This window comes from Doryrhamphus excisus, chromosome 3 (genome assembly GCF_030265055.1).
Source record: "Doryrhamphus excisus isolate RoL2022-K1 chromosome 3, RoL_Dexc_1.0, whole genome shotgun sequence".
Taxonomy (NCBI): domain Eukaryota; kingdom Metazoa; phylum Chordata; class Actinopteri; order Syngnathiformes; family Syngnathidae; genus Doryrhamphus; species Doryrhamphus excisus.
The window spans coordinates 25,539,076-25,562,487 of record NC_080468.1 but is presented as its reverse complement, the minus strand read 5'-3'; the positions used below and the strand labels follow the sequence as shown (position 1 = coordinate 25,562,487).

Here is a 23,412-nt window from a genome sequence, read left to right as displayed (position 1 = left end):
ACCACTCTGAGTTCATACACGCTAAGTCGGGTTTGTTCATAGTGTGATAGTGGGTGTGTGATCAATCACAAAGGAGTGGGTGTGCGGGCTGTTGGTGGAAAAAATTAAAACAGACCATTTTGGTGGGAATCACAAATCCAAGGAAATACTGCTGGAATAGGTGCAAATTCTGGAATATCTAGAAAGCTTTCTGTGTGGGTTATTGTGTGGAGCTACTCTATAGGAGTCCACAACTGGGCCAAAAAATGAGTATAATAGGTCCCTTTTAATGCACCCACTATATATGTCTATAACTGAGGTGTGCAACTTCACTTTGTGTCACCATATTGTGCACAGAATGCAAGCAGATTTTTTTGTCCAGTTGTAGATTGTATTTACGTATATAGATTGTATTTTGCTGATTGGATCCCCTTTGTTGGTAAAAGAGTGAACCTGACCCACCACCACCACCACCATCATCACCTATGAATTGATAAGCAGCCCACACAATAGCGAATGCAGCTTGAAGGTCTGCTACTGTTTTCTTCACCACATTCAGTGTAGAAACACTTGCAAACATAATACTGTGCCATTATGAAAGCACTGCAATCAAACGCGTGTGTTCAATAGGAAATTGCACAGTTTGTACAATGGGAATTTATTGATGCGCTGCAAATGACCGCCACTTCAGTTTTTCATGCATTGGGGACGGGACTGGGAAGATTAACAATCGACAGAGTGTGCGGTAAGAAAGGTTGCTACTTTAGGTGCCTCAACAAAAAAAATGAGTGGTGTGCTGTTTTTTTAAGGTGCTACAGCAAAATCACAGGTCAACGATTTTATGTCACATGGGGGTCGTCCCCCCTTATTGTGGTTGACTGGTGCCAGACTCGACTGCATTAAGTTAAATTCCATGACTTAGGAAGCATTGCTTTTTAAATCAAAGATCCTCTATACGTAAGGAGAACTATGCATTTTAAGTACTTGCTGCAAAAATGCAAATCAAACAACCACTATTGAATGTATGGATAAGGATAACTCTGAATAAAAAGGTAATCCATTACTATCGAGCAAACATTCCGTAACTATTACAATTCAAATGAGCATCATTTGCTTTCCCTGTGACTTTAATTAACCTGCAACAGGAACAAGAAAAGGCACATTGATGCTCAAGGCATACATCTTGTGCTGCAACAATCTGGGAAATGGAAATGGAAGGATGATTTGGAACAGAGCATCTTCCTGTCTCTTTGTCATGTGACTTTTATGGCGGGATGCTCCTGATTATGCTTCTTTTCCTATCCAGATACAAATCTAGCTTCTCGTCTCTCTCGATTGCAGCCAAACCGTGACCACTGTCTCCTGTCATGGACCGAGCAAGCTGTTGATGTACAAAAATAAAAAAAAACTATACCACCTTTTAAAAAAATGAAAACCTTAAAAAGAAGGAAAATGTGAAAAGGCCAAAACCACATGGAGAGAATCCCTGTTGAAAGCACGACAATGTGACGGCCTTCACTTCATATTACTGCCTGGGACTAAATGATGCCTAATGAAACCATCCTGGCACACATGACTCAAAGAAATATTTTTATGCGGTGCCTCTGTGTTTACCTTTTATTCATATTAACAAGCTGCTTTTACTTTGATTTTGTGTGCTTTGGTCTTCGGCCACTGCTGTTTAAAGTGCCATTAGCTGGTCTGGATAGTAAACATTAATATGGGGACTATTTGGAAAATAATCTCAATCACAGACTATTTTATACCAAAACAGAGCTACAATTTGATTGGATTTACTATGTTTGTAATGGAAAATGTCAAAAGGGAGACACAAAATAATAGCACATGTAAATACTAAATTAAATACTAAGTTTATTTCCTGGTCAATTCATTTTTAGTTATTTAATGACACTTATATTAATTAAAATTAATTTTTCAACCTGACTGTATAAATACCAAAGACATATGACATTTTTTTTTGCAAGAGGGGCACAAAGAAGTGATGATGCAACGCCACAGTAGAAGGGATCATGTTTGGTGGCTATTATTAATGATTGAAAAATCATTACAACTCTGAAGGAAACATTTCAATAAAAATACTCTTATTTTTACACTTTTGTGAGGTTTAATGGTGCAAAAACGTGAGACACAGGGGACAGCCCATCATAGTTATTAACAGTTATTACACTTATTTAGACATTGTGACAGCTCAAAATGTATAAATGCTTTTTGAAAATTGCCTTTAGTGCTCATAAAGCTTCTTAACAGGAACTGGAACTAATTATTTTTTCATTTTCACTCTTGTATTGTATGAATTATTTAATTCTAATACATTCTTTTATTTATATTTATTTCCTTATTATTTATCTTTATTCCCACAAATGGATAAAAATGCTCCAGCCTAGCTGTATTTGTTAAAGACAAGCAAAATCATTCTTTTTGGATCAGTCAAAAACACAAATAATGTGTATCGCTAAGGACCCGGTTGGACCTGCTTTGTAGTCCTTGTCATCACAGTGACCCGGTGAGCGTGTCCAGGTCCAGAAAGCCCATCCATCACATCAGAGCTTGCCTCCTTATTGGAGGAAGCGAGCCAGCAAAGCGACCTGCCAGCATTTTAGGAGTTCACATGGATCCAATCAGCTTACTGTGGAGCGCTGGCATCCCTGACGATGACTACTAGCACTTTTTTATAACGCCTGCGTGGTCTTTGCAGCTACACAACATTAATAAGCATGTGTGTGCGCAGGAAGCGAAACAAAGCGGTCCTCAAGGCGGCGGGTGTTGACAGCAAATGAGCACCCGGAGAAGGGGAGGGCCCTGCAGGCCAGGAGTTCTTCTTCAGGTTTTGATCAACTAAACATCTCAGAACTCTTTGGGGGCAACATAGGTAATAACTACTGACAGCAGCAGGAGATATACTGTATGTCAAAACTCGTATGGAATTATGCTTCATGACATGTCAACACCACGGTGAGGGATATAACATATTCTAGCTGAAGGTAATTACTCCCTGATGCTAAAGGTGCCCTTCCCTGTCATATTTGCAATCATAAAAGCACATGGTTAATGTTAGGAGTTGATGGAGACGTGACTGAAGGCAGGAGAGGACATGGGAAGCACCTTGTGGTTGGAAAGCGGAGGGAGGAAGCAACTCGCGGTCTCCAAACATGTGGACGTCACCTTACTCATCTTAATCGTGATTCCTCCAGCCACTAGAGGGCACTGTTAATAGTCTGAAAAGGCACCGGTACTATACGGTACTAGTTTATGGAACATTAGTCCGCTGTGGTGATGCAGTAATAATTAAAAAGCTGAAAGAAGAAGAAGAAGTCAATTATCCTCAATATTATTATTATATTATAATTATATTATATTATATTATTATTATATACAATATTATTATTATTTTGCCTCAACAATATATTACATCCAGATGTGAACAGACATTATTTTGAGGGAAGAGCTGCTGCCTTTATCGTATCGGAAATGAAGTCTTAGACAGTATTGGTATAGCGGATGTTGGTAAGAAAGCCAATGTCAAGCCAATATCATCTCCAGATAAAAGGGCTCTGCTGTTTTTCAGAATCTTCCACAAAAATGCACCCATGTTTTGAACTGCACTCGTGGTCTGCCAGTTGAATAGTCCTGCCACTACTTGTATATTTGTTATACATGACTTTTACAACTTCCCAAAATGTTTCACATTCACTCCAAGATCAGACTTTTCCACACAATGGCAGCGCCTGTTTCCAATCTTCATGCAGCTACTGGTTATCTCCCATGGAGTCTTTTCAGCCTCATCTCCACCTTCTCCTCTACCTCTTGGCAAGCAAAGTCCATGCACAAATTTCCCAGAGTGTCAAACTACTAGTGCAAATTTACAACCTTGGGATGATTTTAGCAACAACAAAAAAAAAACAACAACAACCCATCTGGATGTAGCAAAGTGTAAAAGTGGCGGTTGGTGGAACAACTTTGCATATAAAAAGCTGCTGTGGGCATCATTAGTGGAGAAACTGCTCCATCTTGGACTACTACAAGCTTATGCAGTTAAAAAAAAGAAACAAAGGCAATTTATACACCTCCATCTGTTACTGGTGCACAGGAAGACATTTTTTTAACAATTGTAGGACACGCATGCAAGCAATCACAGCAGAATAGGCACAGGCGTACAACCACAAGCGGCTGGTGCTGCTCGGCGGACGTGGAGGTTAGGCGGGGATAAGGAAACCACACTGAAAAAGACACTTGGAAGGAAAGGCATCTGGTTCTCATATCCACAGTGTGTAACAATTAGCCCCTATGAAATAGCTACACTGTAATGTGTGTGTTGGAACTTTCTAATGAGATTTGTCGTCTTTCATATGCAAACACGGGAGTCATTCCACATTTGACGGGCGGAGACCTTTGAATAAATAGGAGAGCGTGGCCTAAAAGCTGCAGAATTATTACGCGGCTTTTTTTCCTCAAGCAAAATGGGCCAAAAGGTCTGCACTTTTGGAATTGATCAAATACTGGCAAATACTAATAATTATCCAATAATTGTGCACACAAATAGTTGTCCAATAACTGTGGACATGAATAGTTGCCCAGCAACTGTGCAAACTATACTTTGCCCAATAAACATGCATACTGGCATAAGGCTGGATCCCAATTCAAACTCCTTTACCCCTAGGTTTATTCATTCATTCATTCATTTTCTACCGCTTATCCTCACGCTGGTGCCTATCCCAGCTGTTTTCGGGCGAGAGGCGTGGTACACCCTGGACTGGTCACCAGCCAATCACATGGCACATATAGACAAACAACCATTCACACTCACATTCATACCTATGGACAATTTGGAGTCACCAAATAACCTAGCATGTTTTTAACCATGAATGTGGGAGGAACCCATGCAAGCAATTGATTTATTTAACTTTTGGAATCTAACCTTTTCCCATCATTATTTTTAACCATGACGATATTTGGTTTCCACTCACTATTACTGTACTACTATTACTATTATTGCATTTACAATGACTTAATAGGTGAATTGTTTTCTGTCTTTATAAATGATGTTACAGTGCTGTTATTTATTGTTTGTTTGTTATTGTTTGTTGTATTTCAACACATATCACAATATGCACCTTACTATGGAAGGAAACATTTATTATGAACAATTGAATTCTCATCTGCTTCTGTCAAAGCCAGACAGCAGAGAAGGATGATGATGTAATGAGGATCAAGTGGTGTCCCATTTCCTAGTGGCCTCTTCCCCTTGACCCTAGGTTTTAATGGTTAGGCGAAGGCTTAAGACGAAGAGGAAGAGGAAGGGCCAAGGGGTAGAATTGGGATTCAGGCCAAGAGTTGCCTGGTAATTGTGCACACAAATGGATCTTTTTATCTAACAGTTGACTAATAATAGTGCATGCCAATAATTGCCCAACACTTGTTGCTCAATAGCTTAAGCAAATTTCCCCACTGAGGGACGAATAAAGGCATGTCTTATTCTTAAACTTAATCATAAGTGTGCACACTACTAGTTGCCCAATGACTGTGTATAATAGTTGCCAAATTACGACGCTCACTAATTATTGCCCAATAACTGCATTAATTGTCGCCCAGTAATTATGCACACTAAATAATGTGCACACTTATAGTTTCCCAATAACTGTGTACACAGTGTTGTATAACACACACTCCTTTATAATAATATGTGATACAGTTGTTCCATTGGAGGCCATTGATGTGTGCAGGTGTCCCATGTTAGTAAGTTAGCAGCAGACGCCACAGCCCAAAGCGCACAAACACACGGAAATCCACCAGTAAAACTGGAAAAGCCGTCATGGACTAAGACCATTAAGTTGGCCCGAGGCCAGTTTGTGAGTGAGCTCATCGTCTGATTTTATTTGTCAGATACAGAACCCCCCCAAATCCCCCACCCTACCACTTCTCCAACAGCCGAGAGGGTCTGAGAGGCGAGACCACCTGGGCTTACTTACTTCCCAGGACCCCGGCAGCGAGCGTCTGAGGATTAACTTACGACTTTTACAGCTAAGTCAGCACACGTCAATGATAGCCATTCAATCACACTCGCCTCTGAAGCATAAATAATGCAAAGTACTCTCTCTCTCACACACACACACACACACACACACAGTTCTCCCCTTCAAGCTATGCTGCACTATCATAAGCTCTGCAGCATTTATATTATATTATATTATATTACATTTATGGATTTGTCTTCATCTTCAAGTAAAGTTTTCCATCTGTTCCCTAACCGTGAAGTATGTATGATGAGGTGAGATAATAGCTGCATTCTGGCACCAAATTTGTTAGAATAAAACCTTTTTTTGTTGCCGCTTTAGCTCATTTAAGGTGGCCTGCACTCATTCTAGGATGGAGGTCTTCTAAGATCTTCCACACCAAACTTATTCAAGCATGCCTTTAATTTTTTTTTACCTTCTTGTGTCGTTGAAGTAGAAGGGAGGAATGATACTTACAGGAGGTCCTGCAAAAGACACAAAGGAGACAAAATTCATTAAACAGTGTTAATACAGACCAAGCATATTGGACTAAATTGTTCTGTGCAACATGTTTTTAGAAATGAAGAACCCGAATGGCCTCACTTTGACAGGAACACTGCTGTTTTTAGGAATTTACAGCAAAAACACTAGTCAAAGATTCTCCACCTCAATGGTTCTCAACTGGTCACAGATGGTGACCCAAATTAAGTTTATCAACTTAAACTTCCCGTATATCTGATATTTTAAAAAGACTGAGCACTATTTCTGTATCACTCACTCTTCTCCAGCAGGTATCTACAGCTGTGTAGGGTGGATGGCAGGTTAAGGTCTCCACTCTATGTCCTTCCTCTCCAATTTAAGCTTGACAGTTGCTCAAACATCGCGGCGGCGTAGCAAGTGAATAGCGTAGACAAGAATTTGAGGTGCATTCACTGACAATGGGTTATTAAAAGATTTGTTTATATTTTGATATATCAACTAATAGTGACCATCATTTGGTTCCCAAACTATTTTTTGCAGCGTCCCCCTTTCGGAGATGAAAATATCTTCAGACAAGAAACCTTATGCCCCCCCCGTCTTAACACCGGGCCCCCCCTAAAAACGTCTGATTTAAGCTAAAAACATTCACTGTGCGTTCACTGACTCTGCTTAGTCGACACATTAGGAGCATAATGGAGATCGAAAAATCTTGGTTTCAGTGGCCACCCGGACTGGCAAAGACATTTGTAGCCGTCTCCACTTTTATAACTACAAGAGGACTGTGCGGTAGTTAAAAAGCACCCCTTCCCAGACACACACACTCCGTCCCCTGTGTTTTTTTGTGAGGTGACACACGTCTTTTTCCCCTTAATTAGCGCACCTCAAACGAGTGCGCAATGCCTCTGAGCCTTGCAAATCGCTGCAAGTTATCGGGCTTGAAGGCCACTTGCTTTTTAAAAAAGATTTTAAAATTCCCACGTCCTTGAAATGTTCTTGTTCACAGCCAAGAAAAGAGTGCGAGCTGTACTTTGTTCTATGGATCATTGGGTTTCAGTGCACCACTTAGCTTTTTAATAAACCTGCACCACACTGTGTGCTTTTTTCACATTTGCAATAATGGCATACAAATGTCTATTAAACGAAAGGACAGAGTAGCCTGTGTGTCAAGTTTATTCCACATATTTGAAATGTGTGTGCTGGTAATTACTGCAATGTGACGAAGGATCACTTTGGGCGGAAAGCTATGAACAAACAGCTCTTGTAAGTCACATTAAACTGCTCAAAACAGCCAATTTGACTCAGACATCGAGAATATTGGAGGAAACTAGTACTTTCCACTTCCTAGATACTTAAAAACTGTCATGTTACCCACAAAACATCACTGTTAATATGTTGTTGTCATGTCGCATTACCACAGTGCAAGTATGCAGCAGTGGAACAATGCAATATATTTACACTGAGTAACTTTCTATAGGATGACAGAATTGCACTTGTTTCTGTCACGTCATTGCTGCTGGGCAGAATTCAGCAATAAAAGTCAATGGAACAGTGAATTAAGTGAAGGAGCTATAATATCGTGTTTTTTTTTTGTCATTTAACACAAAGAGGTTAAAAGAAAAAAACAGAAATAGTGCTTCAAGTAAGCCTTATTAATAAAGCTCTCCAGACATGAATGGTTGCCATTGTTTGCCAAATGCAGCAAGCGAATGAAAGGAAATGAAATGTTGCACAACGTCGCCATTGAAAAGACGCTGGCATGCAGGATGTTTACGGAGAGTCCGTAAACAAAGGCTGGCAAGCTGTTGTCTGGTTGGCACTGGGAGTCCTGCTTCTGTAACTGCATTATAACACCTCTTGTTACCCAAAAAATGCACCAAGGTACCTAAAAATTGAGCTAGTTCATTCGACACATTATTCATAATCCGTTCCGAAAATTTCGGGAACAGTACGCCTCCAAAGTTGCACTGAAACTTCAGCTTTTGAACCACCATCATCATCAGGTCGCACCTCAGTGTGCCTAACGAGCGAGTGTCAAAGGGACCGACTACGAATGCTAGTCTAAGTCTGTTGGGTTTTTAAAGGGTGAAAAGTGAGCGTTCCTATGGCGACCGAAACGGAGCAGTCCAACCACTAATTACACATCACATAAACCTCACCGGCCTCCGAAGATATACAGTCAACTTTGACATTATTGTAAATACAGCGCTGATGTCCTCCTGAATCATTCTTTTAATAAGATGACATCGGAAGAAGCCAACAGTGGCCACGCATGCACACACACACACACACACACTTCACATACCAGGGTCTCCATTGCGGCCACGCCTTCCTCTCTTCCCTGGAGGTCCTGCAAAAGAGCGGAAAAAGCACACGTTTTAATGACTGATTAGATTTTGTACTTTTTTCCAAGTCTCAGAAGGAATAAGAAGTATAGCATCTTCAAAATCGAAGATTGGCAGCCATTTCAGTTTCCATGGGAAACCCCAACGCCACTAGTTAACTAGACACGTCATTGCAGCAGGTCCTTGGAAACCGTAGCACACTCCTGTCAAATAGAGGATCTTTGCAGTAGGTCCCAAAATGCAGTAAAGCACTCCTATACACGAGTCATACTTGCAGTATGTCCTTAAAAACAGCAGAGCGCTACTGTCATATAGACAATCTTTGACTGGCATTTTTGCAAAGCCATTCTTGGATTTCATGGATCCATCATGAAATCGATGTCTTGCACGTGTTCCATGCTTGCTTCTGGAATGTAGGAATGCTGTCATATCTTGCCCACAAGCCACGGATCTACTTCTGGGTGCCTGATTGTCACATGACATCTCTAAAGCTGTTTCCATTGGTCCTGGTCAGATTATTCTTTCATTTGGAAGTGATACACTGAATTTTTTTTTGTTCTGCTGGAGGCCAACGCCGGTACACTTTGTGGCAGACTCGTCTTTCAGTCCCTAGTCAGAAGTGGTGTGAATAAAATGGTGGCTATATCTGTAGAGAATACAGTTGATTTTGTCTGGCTGACGTTTGCTCATCATGGCGTCGTACCAGAGGTGTCAGGTGTCTCTTCAAAGACCGGTCTTTAAAAACACTTCATAACAAAGCAGTATTTGATGAGAACGCCACCGAAGTGGTGTCCGCTCGTGGTTAAACCGCCGAGGACCCCTCTTGTTGGCAGCATTTCACATTGTCCAGAAAGACGGCCAAAAGGAGCAGAGCTGGAAGCCAAAAAGGCTGGGATCAAAGCGAGTGTTGTTGTAAAGATGGAGAAGCAACATAAGCTTGCTTTTTGCGTCCCGGTCAGTAAGACGTCTCAGAGGGACATAGATCAGCCTGACTCTCTGTTGCTGATGTGATAAAATGCTGGAGGAGAAACGAGCGAGGCCCAGATTAAGTCCAGTCAACCCGATTGATGCTGTTTTCCAGAAGAAAGTGAAGAAAGTCACTGCTGGAAAATGTGCTTCAATAGCACTTTTTTATGTGGCGGGAAATTTAAGAGAAAAATACCTTACTCAGGTTGCAGGTATGCTGGAGCCTATCCCAGTTGTCTTTGGGTGAGAGGCGGTGGATACCCTGGGCTGGTTGCCAGTCAAACGCAAGGCACATATAGACAAAGTTCAAGTATGTCAGGGTCTCGTTCATGAGCGAGGGAAGGTTGAAGGTGTGAGGTTGATGGGCGGATCTCGTCTGGATGTCTCCCGGACGCCTCCCTGGTGAGGTGTTCCGGGTATGCAAAGCCGGCAGAAGGCTCCAGGGCAGACCGAGGACACGCTGGAGGGATTATGTCTCACAGCTGGGAACGCCTTGGTGTCCTCCCTTAGGACCCGGAGAAAGTGGCTGGGGACCGGGAAGTCTGGGCTTCACTCTTGAGACTTCTGACCCCGCAACCCAGATTCGGATAAGCGTAGGAGAATGGAATAGCCATGCATGCATTAACACGCTGATGCAGAGCCATTAGCGTGTCTTCACCTTGTGTGACGGCTGCATCCCTCTGCTGTTTGCTGTAATTGGATATTTTATGTGCTGCACGTTTCTTTTTTTCTTCTCTTGCATGGACTTCCATTCTGCTATACCAAGCTGACAGGTCCATTAGCATTGCGTGTGCCGTAAAGTGCACCCTCGGGTTCTTGTGTCATTCTTCTGAGCACAAATGCTCAAATTTCAATTTGGAAAGTGACACAATCTGAAAATGACTTTGAATTAAAACACACACACACACACACACAAAAACAAACAAACAGCATTTTCGTGCTGGAGGTCATTTTGGTAGAAATGCTCCAGGAGTGAAAACCATCTCCTACAAATACAAGCCACACAGCGTATAAAAGTCAGCAAAGCGTGTAATTGTCTTATTTCTCCAGCAGGCTGCTCGGGAAAATGGTAAATCAGAAAAACATCCAAAAGATAAACAAATTCTGTGAAGTGAAGTGGAGCGACGTAAATAAATATTCAGTTCAGATTCTGGGACCGACAAAACATTTTGCAGCGAATTCCCAATAACAGCATATACCATGACCCTTATAGCAGGGGTGTCCAAAGTTTTTCCACCTAGAACCACAAGCTGAAAAACCAAAGGATGCGAGTGAACGATTTCTATTTTCTATATAGAATTTTTTTTATTTTGTTAAAAGGCTACCCCACCACATTATGGATGCATTTTAAAGACAGACCTAGTGTTATTAAGTATCGATAAGTAAGTATCGATATTTCAACATTTTCCAGCACTTCCAGATTTTTGTAAAGCAACACAACTGGAAACACTAAGAAGTTATATTTTTTAAAGAAAAAACAGCAAGATTTTCAAACATTGCAATAATAATAATATTTATATTACCGCTTTTAAAGGTACAGTGAAGTGAACCCATTATTCATTCACTCCTCAGTCACACGCTGTTGATGGTAATCTACATCTGTAAGCATAGCTGCCCGGGGGTAGACTGATGGAAATATGGCTGCCAATTTCTGCCACCGGCTTCTCTGACCACCACTAAACATTCATCAGCATCCATACAGCAGTGGAGGCAAGATGGGTGAGTGCCATGTCCTGGGATTGGACACACAGGGGTGAGCTGTAGTGTTTCTGGATGACCTGCTCTACTTTTTGAGCCCCATTGCTGCTGTTTTTATTAGTTTTGTTGTTGAATTACATTATATGGCGACGGGCTACCAATGGCCCCCGGGCTGCACTTTGGACACCCCTGCCATAGGGTATTCCAAAGTAGAGGCAGCCACTCTTACTATGATATCTAAATAAGGGCTTGATTATGCTCGTCAAATTCACATTTAAAAACGTCCCATACACACACCGTAATCATCACCTCTTAGTTCCTGAAGGTGTCCCAACACTTTTGTCCACATCCTCTTGGCTCGACATAATCCAAGATTATTTATAACCACTCTGTACGAGTGTATTCCAAGATAAAACAATCAGAAGCTCATTGTCACTGGCAAGTGTTGCCAACTCAAACATATTTGTCGTCTTTTCATTGGAATAAATGTTGAATAGTTCTCTCATCCAAGAGTAACATCTTTGACAGAGCTGACGGTCCAGCTCCGATTGAAATAATCGGCCAATCAATGGGCTCATTACTGGCTGTGCCTGTTATGTCTCTCAAGTATGTCTTTGCCAGAGGACAACAAATCTCAGAGAGACTTCCTACTGTTGTGGTCGTGACACTGGAAAAAAACAGCAGGATCCTTAAACGCCTCGCAGCATTAGAACAGTAGATCATAGCAGCTTGTGTGTTTGATCATTCCCAGCGCGTTCAAACGCAGCATTATCAATACGGTCTATTTCCCCCCCTACGTTGCTTTATTCCATTCTGAGCCTTCTTCTTTCCTTTTCTTCTCTTCTTTGACTATGATCACTTTTGTTTCCGGGTGCCTTCATTTCTCTCTTCATCCCCCCTTTCCTTAATTCCTTGTTTTCCTTTCTTCTTCCCATTCCTTCTTGTATTTTCTTCCTTCTTTTTTCAGCAGAAAAAAGAAGTCACTTTAACTTCCAGGTTCCTTTATTTACCTTTTCATTCCCCTCCATCCTTAATTCTATCCTTTCTTCTTCCCGTTTCATACATCTTTTACTTCCTACTTTCTTACTGCCTTCCCTGCTAGTCTTCTGTCAAATGCTTTTTCTTTTATTCATCCCCCTTGGCTGATCTCCTTTTCATGTTCATTTCTAGATTCCTAAATTTTCCTTTTCCTTCCCCTCCTTTCTGATTCAATGCCTTCCCATCCTGTCTTTTCACATTTCTTTCTTTCTATCATACTTTGTTTTTTTCCTGCTTCTTCTTTGTTTCTTTGACCACTCTGCCTTTCATTCTGCCTATCATTTCAGAGTTCCTTAATTTGCCTTTTCCTTTCTCTACTGAATTTAATCCCTTCTTATCCTTTCTTCTTCTTCCTTGGAAAAATCAGCATTCTCGTAGCAAGGTTTTTCCACAAAGTTCAAGTGGGAATTTTCCATTTTTGTCAACAAACACGCTTGCAGGTTGACCTGTGATCCTGCACTCCAAAGACGGTTGAGACACAGTCCAGAGCTTTGTCTCTGATTTTTTTTTCCAATGGTTAATTTGGAATTTCATATTCCGTCACCCCCCCCAAAAAACTCACAAGTCTGGAGTACTACTCAAAAAGTCCCATATTAAACAAATTTTAACGGTTGGCGGTCCAAGCAGATTACAACTTACTTAAGAAGCTTCAGATCAAAACACAATATTATCATCCACTTAACTACATCTTGAAACTGCAGTCTAAGCATCATGGGAACTGTAGTATTAGCCATGAAACAGTTGTACAAGCTGCAGGATTTAAACAGTGAGAAAAAAATACAGTAGAAATTGCGGTATTACTGATAGAACTTCACTAAAAAAGTTACTTTTGTTTAATAGTAGATCTTTAAGGGTTAGTTCCACGACAAAAACATGTTGCTTTTGCCATTTACAAGCGAAAAATGGATGACATGTTATGTCACACCAATGGCAACCAGAACAACAATGGAAGACCCCAGTGCCAACTATTGGCGTTGTGTGAGTATTAGAGTATTTCCTGTTCTTTCTAGATCACGTTGCCTGGCAACAACCAGCATCACAGTTGAAGAAAGGTAACATTATTAGCAGCGACTTAAGGTTAGAAAGTCACAATTTATTGCCTTCTGTTTTTTTATGTCAAGATTTATTCGTTGTCATGCGCCGCAATCATGATCTTGGATCAAAACTGTTATCCACCTTGCCAGACGTTTCCACAAGAATCCACGGGAAAAGGCTCACGATGCAACTTTTGGTTCTGTTTGACCTGGACATTCAAGTTTTGGCAACTTGGATTTGGGCATCCCACAGTGTTTTGGGATTTAAGGAGACATGTTTAAGTCCGTCTCCTCCGGAAATTCTTAGATTGTGTTTGGTTAGATATTTCGGAAATGAGCAAGTCAACCAAAGCGTCATAAAAGGTTAGCAAAGAGTAGATTTTAAATCATTTTTGGACCTCCCACTATGACCTTAAAGTCATGACTGAGGGATAACTATTTCTTCTGTTCAACCTCAGTGTGAAATTCACTATCCGAGTCTGAAAAGGAAACTAATAAAGTCGTCATATGGCTCTTCACCATGCATCCACACTGAGGACACTGTTGCTTTATAGTGGAGCAGCAGGAAAAAGAGTCAAGTTTGGGAAAAAGTTGCACACCAGAAAGACCAAAAGCAGTCCAAAAGCGCACTTTGGGCTCTAAAAATGCTGACACAGCCATCATATAATTGCACTAGACCTTTTTTGAACAAAAGGACCTTCTCCATGATGCCACCATTAATACTCTTTTTTTGTGAAGCAAACAAAGCCTTTCCAGCGCTCTTCCAACCTGATTGATGCTCCTGAGGGTTTTTACGCTCATACCCCAAGTTTGCTATTTTTGGCAAAGATCTGTTGGATCACTTTCGAGAGAAAGGCTTCATGAAATGATGCCGGTGTTTGTCCAGGGAATCTGTCCGGGCCTCAGTGTGGTTTTGTTGGGAGCAGAAGTGTAGTATTGTTACTTGTTAGAAGCGTGACAATTTGTAAGGATGTTTGATCGGGGGAAAGGCCAAGAAAAGGCCAAAAAAATGGAATAATGAACACATTTTGTGGACTCAATGTAACCACCCAATTAACATTGCATAACATTTTAACCAACATAAACAACAAACAGAGTACCTAGTATTTAGTACCTAGTATTTATCTGTTCCTTTTGTTGACGTTTTGATATGTAAATGATGGCCAAACACTGTCGATTTAGTTTATCACAAAATCACGCTTAACCAATTCCTGGGCTCTTAGTGCTTATTTTAGCTTTTTAAAAATACAGGGTGGTTAGTGCGCAGACCTCACAGCTAGGAGACCAGGGTTCAATTCCACCCTCGGCCATCTCTGTGTGGAGTTTGCATGTTCTCCCCGTACATACGTGGGTTTTCTCCGGGTACTCCGGTTTCCTCCCACATTCCAAAAACATGCTAGGTTAATCGGCCACTCCAAATTGTCCATAGGTATGAATGTGAGTGTGAATGGTTGTTTGTCTATATGTGCCCTGTGATTGGCTGGTGACCAGTCCAGGGTGTACCCCGCCTCATGCCTGAAGACAGCTGGGATAGGCTCCAGCACCCCCGCGACCCTCGTGAGGAAAAAAGCGGTAGAAAATGAATGAATGAATTAATGTAGTGCTCTGCTGTTTTTGAGGATCCATCCATCCTTTTTCGATGCCACATATCCCTCACAAGGGTCGTGGGGGTATGCTGGAGCCTATCCCAGCAGACACACTCTGGACTGGTCGCCAGCCAATCACAGGGCTGTTTTTGAGATGTACTGTGAAAAAAAACCTTAAAAAAACTTCCAATAACTATTTTTTGAAGTCAAAGATCCACACAGATGTTTTTAAACATTAGTGCAAGAGAAAGAAAGACAGCTGGGATAGGCTCCAACACCCCTGCGACCCTCATGAGGAAAAAGCAGTAGAAAATGAATGAATGAATGAAAAATACAAGGTCATTGAATTATCCTGGTGTAGCACGTGTTTGATGAAATAATAGATTGAGAGGCCTGTGTTATTAACTTAACGTGATTTGTAGCATTAATCTGTCATTACTGTTCATTAAGCCAGGCAAAGCAAGACACCATTGATCAGCACCCTGCTACTTCGTTAATAAACACACACTGAGGCACAGGCAAGAACATCCTCAGCATTGCAGCTTTCAAAATGTCTAGCATGAATATCAAAGACTATGTGGACACACAAGCCCGCCAAGCCTCCCGGGAGTGCTTTTGAAGCTCAGCGAAGGGTATGTGTGCTGAATACTGCACCTAGCATACCCACGGGCGACAGTATCATGTAGACTTGCGTGCACATGTTAATGCCATCCTTCCTACACCAGCTTGCTAAAATCAGGACAAGACGGCAACAGCAATTGCACCAAGCGACCCACTCTTGTTCTATAGTTCGCATCAAATACTTTATATGTGTTTAAGACTTGAGTGGCTATTGGATGTCGAACACCTGTGGCCTCAGGACGCTGTGACTGCTGGCCGACCTCGGCGGCGAGGATATGTGCCCGTGTGTCTGCTGCGGCCGGGGGAAGTTTAAGAGACCCAAAAGTCATAAAAAGTGGGACCGCAGGGGCCCCCAGAACTGCTAAAGGACAGTTGTTTGGGGGCCCTCAAATGGAATCCATTATCAACAATACACATATGTATTCTAGAAATTGTCTTATCTAAAGTATACAGCGTTCTACTCGAAACCGACAATTTCCACACGCTGGGTGGCTTCAATCTCGCTCTCATCTGTTTTCTCATCCCCGCAGCACCGTAAGGGCGTCACTGGGACCAAACCTGCAAAATATCAGCCAGAGCCGGTGGTCCGAGGCCGCTGTTTACTTGACCCATGTGGGATTACTTTGCCAAGCAGTTTGCGCACGCGAGCGTGACGAGCACGGGCCCTTATGTCATGGATACGCCGTCTTGTCAACAGCACGGGATCGTGTAGGATGAAGGAGAATTTCAGTGGAAAGAAACATGGACGGCTCGAGTCATGCAGCAAACTCATTTTTTCTTATAAAAAATGAGCAAAAGAATCTTAGAAAAGGGCCTTGATTTAATTTTTAGGATATCTTAGTACTAAAAATTGATTATCTTATGTCTTGGCCAACAGTCACACATTTTGGCCGCTCCCCAAAGAGTTTGCGTTTTTCTTTTTTTGTTTGTGGAGAGCATAGTTGTAGCGTATCCAACATGCAACCTCCAAGTCGAACATGCGTACCTCAATCAATGCAATCTGAGGCGGTTTGGACGTACTGCTGCCGATTCATTCATACAACCAAAGCACGTAAGAAGTAAGACCAACGTCCTTCAAACTTGCAATAAAAGTACTGACATTTTGTTCCATTCCGGCTTTGTAAGAAGGTTTTAAGAACTGCGCATGATCTGTACGTTGTGCGTACCAATGACCTTAGAGCCGTATTCGTAACACACATGCGCAAAACCTACGTCATTTCGGTTCTGAGTCGCCATGTGTCATTATATTTATTTTTGAATGTATGAGCATAAATGGCCAATAAGCATACTTAATATACGTAATACAGGGTCAAGTAAATGATCTGACACATTTGTAGGTTAAATAAAAGGCAAATAAAGTAAAGTAAATAAAGTAAAGAAAATTCATTGTGGAAACGTTTATCAAAACAAACAAATCTGTAACTGCAACACAACGAGCGTTCCATTTGCACTTCAGTCTTGGTAGACATGATCCCGTACCAGCTCGAAAACACGATCTTGTTATAGGTTACCAACTTCAGAGCTACTGGATCTGCATTGAAACAAAAATCAACCGGCTGACCTTGCAACGTCAGAACTGATTTAATTTTTAAAACATAATGAAAGACTTTATTTTTTTTTTACTTTACTTACTTTATTTGCCTTTTATTTAACCTATAAATGTGTCAGATCATTTTGCCTGACCCTGTATATCAGGGGTTCTTTTCCTTAATGAGGCTAATTAAAAAAACTTGTCCAGTATTTAGACTGTCTAGACAACGCACAAACATGGACAAAGTGCGGAAATTTGTCTTGCAACCTGAAAAAATTGTTTGACTTGACTCGCCTTCTGAGTGTTTCTTGCCCATACACCAGCTATATGACCCCATACGACTGGTTGTGGTTTAGGCATTACAGTTAAATTGTGTCCAAATTGTGAATATTTAGTATGAACCTCTTGCCTCTTTGCCATGGAATTCAGAGCTGCACAGTTTGTTACCGGAATCCTCTTCCACTCCTCCATGATGACATCACTAGCCGAGCTGATGGATTTTCAACATCTTGCACTTCTCTGACTTTCTTTTTTCGGCTTGAGGATTCCCCAGAGGTGCTCAATTGCCTTCAGGTTTGACCACTCCATCACCTTCAGCTTCCTCATCAAGGTTCTTGGAGGTGTGTTTGGGCTTCTTATGTTGAAAACCTTCCATGCAGTCCAGTCTCTGCTTCACAATATCGGAGTAATTCCCACAAAGACACACAGTGACAACAGCACAGTCTAGACCACGATGCTAGACACAGTTATCTTGATACTCACTTGTTTTGTTTTGCAGGCTATTTAGACTATAATGGCTGTGTTGATAGTAAATAATCTGTACATAAATACTGCTATGGAAGCTGTACACTGACTAGTCTAAAACCATTTCATTTCTATAGTGTTGTTCATTCAGAAGACATAAAAATACTTGGGCTGCACTCACTTTTGTCAGATACTGCAGACCCCCCCCCCCCCGATAGCCCAATAACCGTAAAAATCACAATAAGGACTTCTTTCATGGTCTGCAGTGGAAATGAAAACAAGAGTGTCATCAGTGTAGGCTTGCCAACTCACACAGTTTATTTTTCCCAATCTGGGAAAACCCTTAACCAGCTCCGGGGGGGAAGTTCACTACTGCCTCTTGAAGCCCACGTCGTCACTCAGGAGTACATTATATGATGCACTTTGGACAGGCTTGTGATCAAAAAGACAGTAAAAAAAAAAAAAAAACACACAGAATTGCAAGTCCGTGCCAGAAATAGCAACACAAAGGTTTCTCAAACTTTATATTTCCTTTAAAAAAAAACTTCTTGAGTGATAGCAGTGAACAATAAGTGTGTCGGTGATTAACGCAAGCGCCAAAAAGCCCAAAAGAAGATTTTTCCGACTGGTAAGAAAAGACAACAAAGTGTGTTTTTGCAGCATTGACCTCGCCACATCATGTTTCCTCCTCAAACTGACCAGGTCAAAAAGGCCAAAGGGGGTAAAAAAGGCTGGAGGGGTCGTCCTCTTGGGATGATTTGTAATCCTGAGCGTGTAGTTTCAGGTGGACAACCGGACCATATCGAAACCGACAGTGGCATGACTCTTTGTCAGTGCACCTTGTTCACATTAGGGGTTTGATCCCTGAGGATTATTAAGGGAATGACACAGCAAAGCTAACAAAGGACGGTAGCTAACAAAGAGATCTCAACGATGCTCTAACAGTCTGCATTAAAAGTAAATTACATCCATTTTTGGGGCACATATGTCATCGTCGTCCAAGTGAGACATCTGCAGACGTTTCCAATTAAGCCGGATAATCATCTCCACTTACGTTGCCTTGTAATGAGCGAGATTAGAGCGGCGAATCAGTCCCCCCAGTCCATATAAATCAAAAGAAGACACGCAAGATTTCAAATAGTGACGTGTGCTTAACCTCCGTAGCCGAGGAACTGCACGCCAGCCTTCTTAACAATGGATGTATGAAAGGGAAGAAACAAACTTTTGGTATTAACATCTTATGCTCAAAGGTTCTAACAGTAGTACACTCCAGGTCAACATTTTAAGACCAGTTGATAAATCTTGCACTGTTGGTTCTTGAGGAGGTTCTAAGTGGAGCTTCAAAATGCAAGTGCAAGAAGTCGGGCATTGTGAACTGCAGCGTTGTTTTGTTGACAAAGCCAGTCATTACCACACAGATGAGGACCTTCAGTCATGAGGGATGCCCCCTGCAAAATCTCCACATATCCAGCTGCCGTTTGACACCCCTGCACAACCTCAAGAGCCACTGTAAAAGAACACCAGATCAGGATGGCACCCCCCTCCACTGTGCTGTATGGAAAAAATCCCAGTAACGTTGGAAGAATGTTTTGAGAAGAGGTCCGCAAACACTCTCTTATGAAATTCAGGCTTCACTACACGTCTTAAAACAAAGCTCTACCAACTATTCGTCAGTCAGCTACAGATGAGCGAGCTGTAAGTTTGATCATTTCTCATTAATAAATAGTCATAAACGTAGCATGATGCTGTTAAAATATGACAGTAAATTTAGCACTACAGCACTACTCGTCTGAAGTCAGCTGGGATAGGCTCCAGCATACCCCCGCCAGCCCAGTGAGGATAAGCGGTATAGAAAATGGATGGATGAATGAATGAATGACTTTGCTTTTGTGTAAACAGCGTTAATTCATTAATTCATTTTCTACCGCTTATGCTCACAAGGGTTGCGGGGTTGCTGGAGCCTATCCCAGCTGTCTTCAGGCGAGAGGCGGGGTACACCCTTGACTGGTCACCAGCCAATCACAGGGCACATATAGACAAACAACCATTCACACTCACATTCATACCTATGGACAATTTGGAGTCGCTAATTAACCTGGCATGTACGGGGAGAACAAACGCCACAAACTCCACACAGAGATGGCCGAGGGTGGAATTGAACTCAGGTCTCCTAGCTGTGAGGCCTGCATGCTAACCACTTGTGCAGCCTGCAGCGTTAATTATTTTTAAAAAGAAACATAAAAATCCAACACAATGCAGTACACATGTACCTTTACTCCACCCTGTTTATTAGTTTAGGTTTGTGAGCCTTGGATCTTTTGCAGTTTTGTTGGCCAAATGTTCAGCACAAAGCACAAAAAAGCATGAAAGGACAAATCTATTGCGACACCGCTTGGACAGAGTTGTACTTGAACAAATCGCCTCCATTACACTCAAGTAATTCAATCCTGGCATTGAACACTTGGAAGGAGTTTTATTCCTGCAAATGGGTCAGTGATTGTGGAGTGGCAGCATGTTGTTCACATTACGGCTCCATGAGAACTTGTCAATGACGGCCAATTGTGGGCAGCAGATGAAAGGCGACGTGTTAGCAGACTCTGAAAGAGAGCTTCAACGATGGCTGCATTTGAGGATGCTCTGCACCCGGCCATCCCTGACATGCCTCGTCTATGAAATCTTGTGACGCTATATGGTTGGAGCACGAGTGCCGCTGTCAAATCCACGTGCCATTTGAATGACTGTCCTCACTGGGAGCGCACGACACCTTCGCCTGGAAGACCGCCTTTTCCACTAGATCCACTTTATCAATCTTTCCCCCGTGAAGGAGGCCTTCTGCGGCAAGGCAGTGGGATAATGTGCGTGCTATGCCGGCCGCCATTTTAAACTTTTACAGATGGCCGTCATTAAAAACAGGTGACTTCAAGTTTTTTAATATGGATGGGCTTATCCAAAAGTTTCTGGGATGTAACTATAAATACTGTTTGGAAGCCCGACCTGGAGATTATTGCGGCTGCAGGCGGACTGTACGCATTTAAAAATGGATGCATTTATGTTTAATAGCTTGTAACGGAGATCCATGTGCATACAAAGATTGCACCTTTAAGAGGTGCAATATAGCTTGGTAGTGGGGTAAAACCCTCAAAACACTAGTCAAAGATGATCTATGTGGAAGGAGCATAATGCAGTTTCTCATACTCATCTTCGACAAAATGCTAGTCAAAGATTTTCTATATGACTGTAGTGCTCTGGGCGGCACGGTGGTCGAGTGGTTAGCGTGCAGACCTCACAGCTAGGAGACCAGGGTTCAATTCCACCCTCGGCCATCTCTGTGTGGAGTTTGCATGTGGGTTTTCTCCGGGTACGCCGGTTTCCTCCCACATTCCAAAAACATGCTAGGCTAATTAGCGACTCCAAATTGTCCATAGGTATGAATGGGAGTGTGAATGGTTGTTTGTCTATATGTGCCCTGTGATTGGCTGGCGACCAGTCCAATGTGCACCCCGCCTCTCGCCTGAAGACAGCTGGGATAGGCTCCAGCCCCCCCGCGACCCTCGTGAGGAAAAAGCGGTAGAAAATGAATGAATGAGTGTTTTTGAGGATCCATCCATCCTTTTTCGATGCCACATATCCTCACAAGGGTTGTGAAAAAAAACTTCCAATAACTATTTTTTGAAGTCAAAGATCCACACAGATGTTTTTAAACATTAATGCAAGAGAAAGAAACATTCTGACACAGTATGCTGAGGAATTGTAGCATCTTCTCTGATGTCTGAGTCGATGGAGTCTGATGTGAAATTATGCAAAATGTACCTTGAGGTTCCAGCAATATTTAAGAACCCAAAGACTATCCAATGATTGTCTGTGGTTTTCTTGACTTGAGACATGTCAAAGTGCACAAAGCCGCTATTGTTCCTGCATTGTTGGACAAATGCTAGTTGGGTCATTAGGCTGTCACATGACATGGGACAGGCGTTATGCCGCCAGAGGATGTTGCACGCATGCGAAGCGTTACCGCAAAAAGGGGCACACGAGAAGGGCTGTTGATGTTGTTTGGATAAAAGAACTTGGTCTTAAGTCAGCGTTCATCCCGACCCTGACATCCTGGGACGGGTGTGGACATACAAGAGGACATATCTGCCTTTCATCATCTTCCAGTAATCCAGTACTATGGCTACTAGAGTAGGAAAAACTAAGTATAACTGTCTTTTAAATAATGATCTAAGTAGGGTTGGATTTTATGCCGTCGATGCTGATGCCGATCATCCATGATTGAGATCAGCCAATACCGAAACCAATCACATGGATTAACTGGACATTTGTCAATGAGCGATTCGAAATGACCTTGTGAGGTATTAATTGGCATACGCTGATCACATGTTTTTTTTACAGAAAATTGGCACTGATCAACACTAATCGGTGGCTGATCAATCAGAGCAGTAACAGTACCATATGTCCCTAAAACCTGTTTATGAGCACCAAACATAATAAAAATCTATCATCTCCCTTATTTTTTTGTGCCACACAGGCTTCACTACACATATTAAAATAACATTGCAGCATATGTAGGCCATAATAGATTGAAATTGGGAACATAAAAGCACTTTAATGAAGGCAAGGTCATGAAAGTGTGTCTAATACAGCTTTTCCATATGAAGCTCTGTATGTACTTTTATTCATAATTACAGCAAATTAGCACCAATTACATGTGTGTTTAACTGCAGTTATTTCATTATCAAATAACCCCTCTCATGCAAAACAAAAAAAGCAGGCTTCGCTACATGTCTTAAAATAAAGACTTCTGCCAAATATCTAATAATTCAGCCAAGGAGTGGGAGCTGTAAGTTTGAACACATGTCCAATAAACTCTTGTTGGGTTGCACGTGATGTCAAAGGTTCTGGTAGATGGGGGACAAATAAACGTATTCATAGCTAGAAGTCATGTAAAGTATGTAAAGTATGTCAAGTAATGCTCATGAAAATGGGAAATGTAGAAAGAATTGCCTCAGAATAGAAATCCACAAACATTTCTTCATAAACACTTCATAAATGCTCCATCTATAGGAGTGTCCATAAATACATCGCCAAGATTACAAACGCCGTTCTTTTAATAAAAAACAAACAAACAAAAAAAAAAACATGTAAAAGAGCGTAAAAAGTCGGCACCAGCTGTAGCTCAAACCCGTGTGTGAACGCTCTGGTCATTAAACTAGACACACACTTTCAGAAGAGGAAGCTAAGCTTGCTGTTTGATCACCTTGTCTTTATGCAACACACCATGCACACTCAATACACAATTGTAACAAATCATTTTAATGGAATGGATAGTTATTTGCTATCATCTGCCAAACATTGTACAAAGATAGGAAGTGTATACGTGGTCAT

At 41.7% G+C, this 23,412-nt stretch overlaps 1 protein-coding gene across 1 annotated transcript in view; it reads right to left on the bottom strand.

Annotated features, from left to right (window-relative positions):
• The window catches only part of LOC131125512 (collagen alpha-1(XXV) chain), a 99,611-nt gene that overhangs the window by 44,687 nt on the left and 31,512 nt on the right, over positions 1-23,412 (bottom strand). The window contains exons 3-4 of the mRNA XM_058067133.1: positions 8,773-8,817; positions 6,468-6,475 (exon numbers count right to left, since the gene is read on the bottom strand). Coding sequence (XP_057923116.1) covers positions 6,468-6,475; positions 8,773-8,817 — 53 coding nt within the window. The remainder of the gene's footprint in view (positions 1-6,467; positions 6,476-8,772; positions 8,818-23,412) is intronic.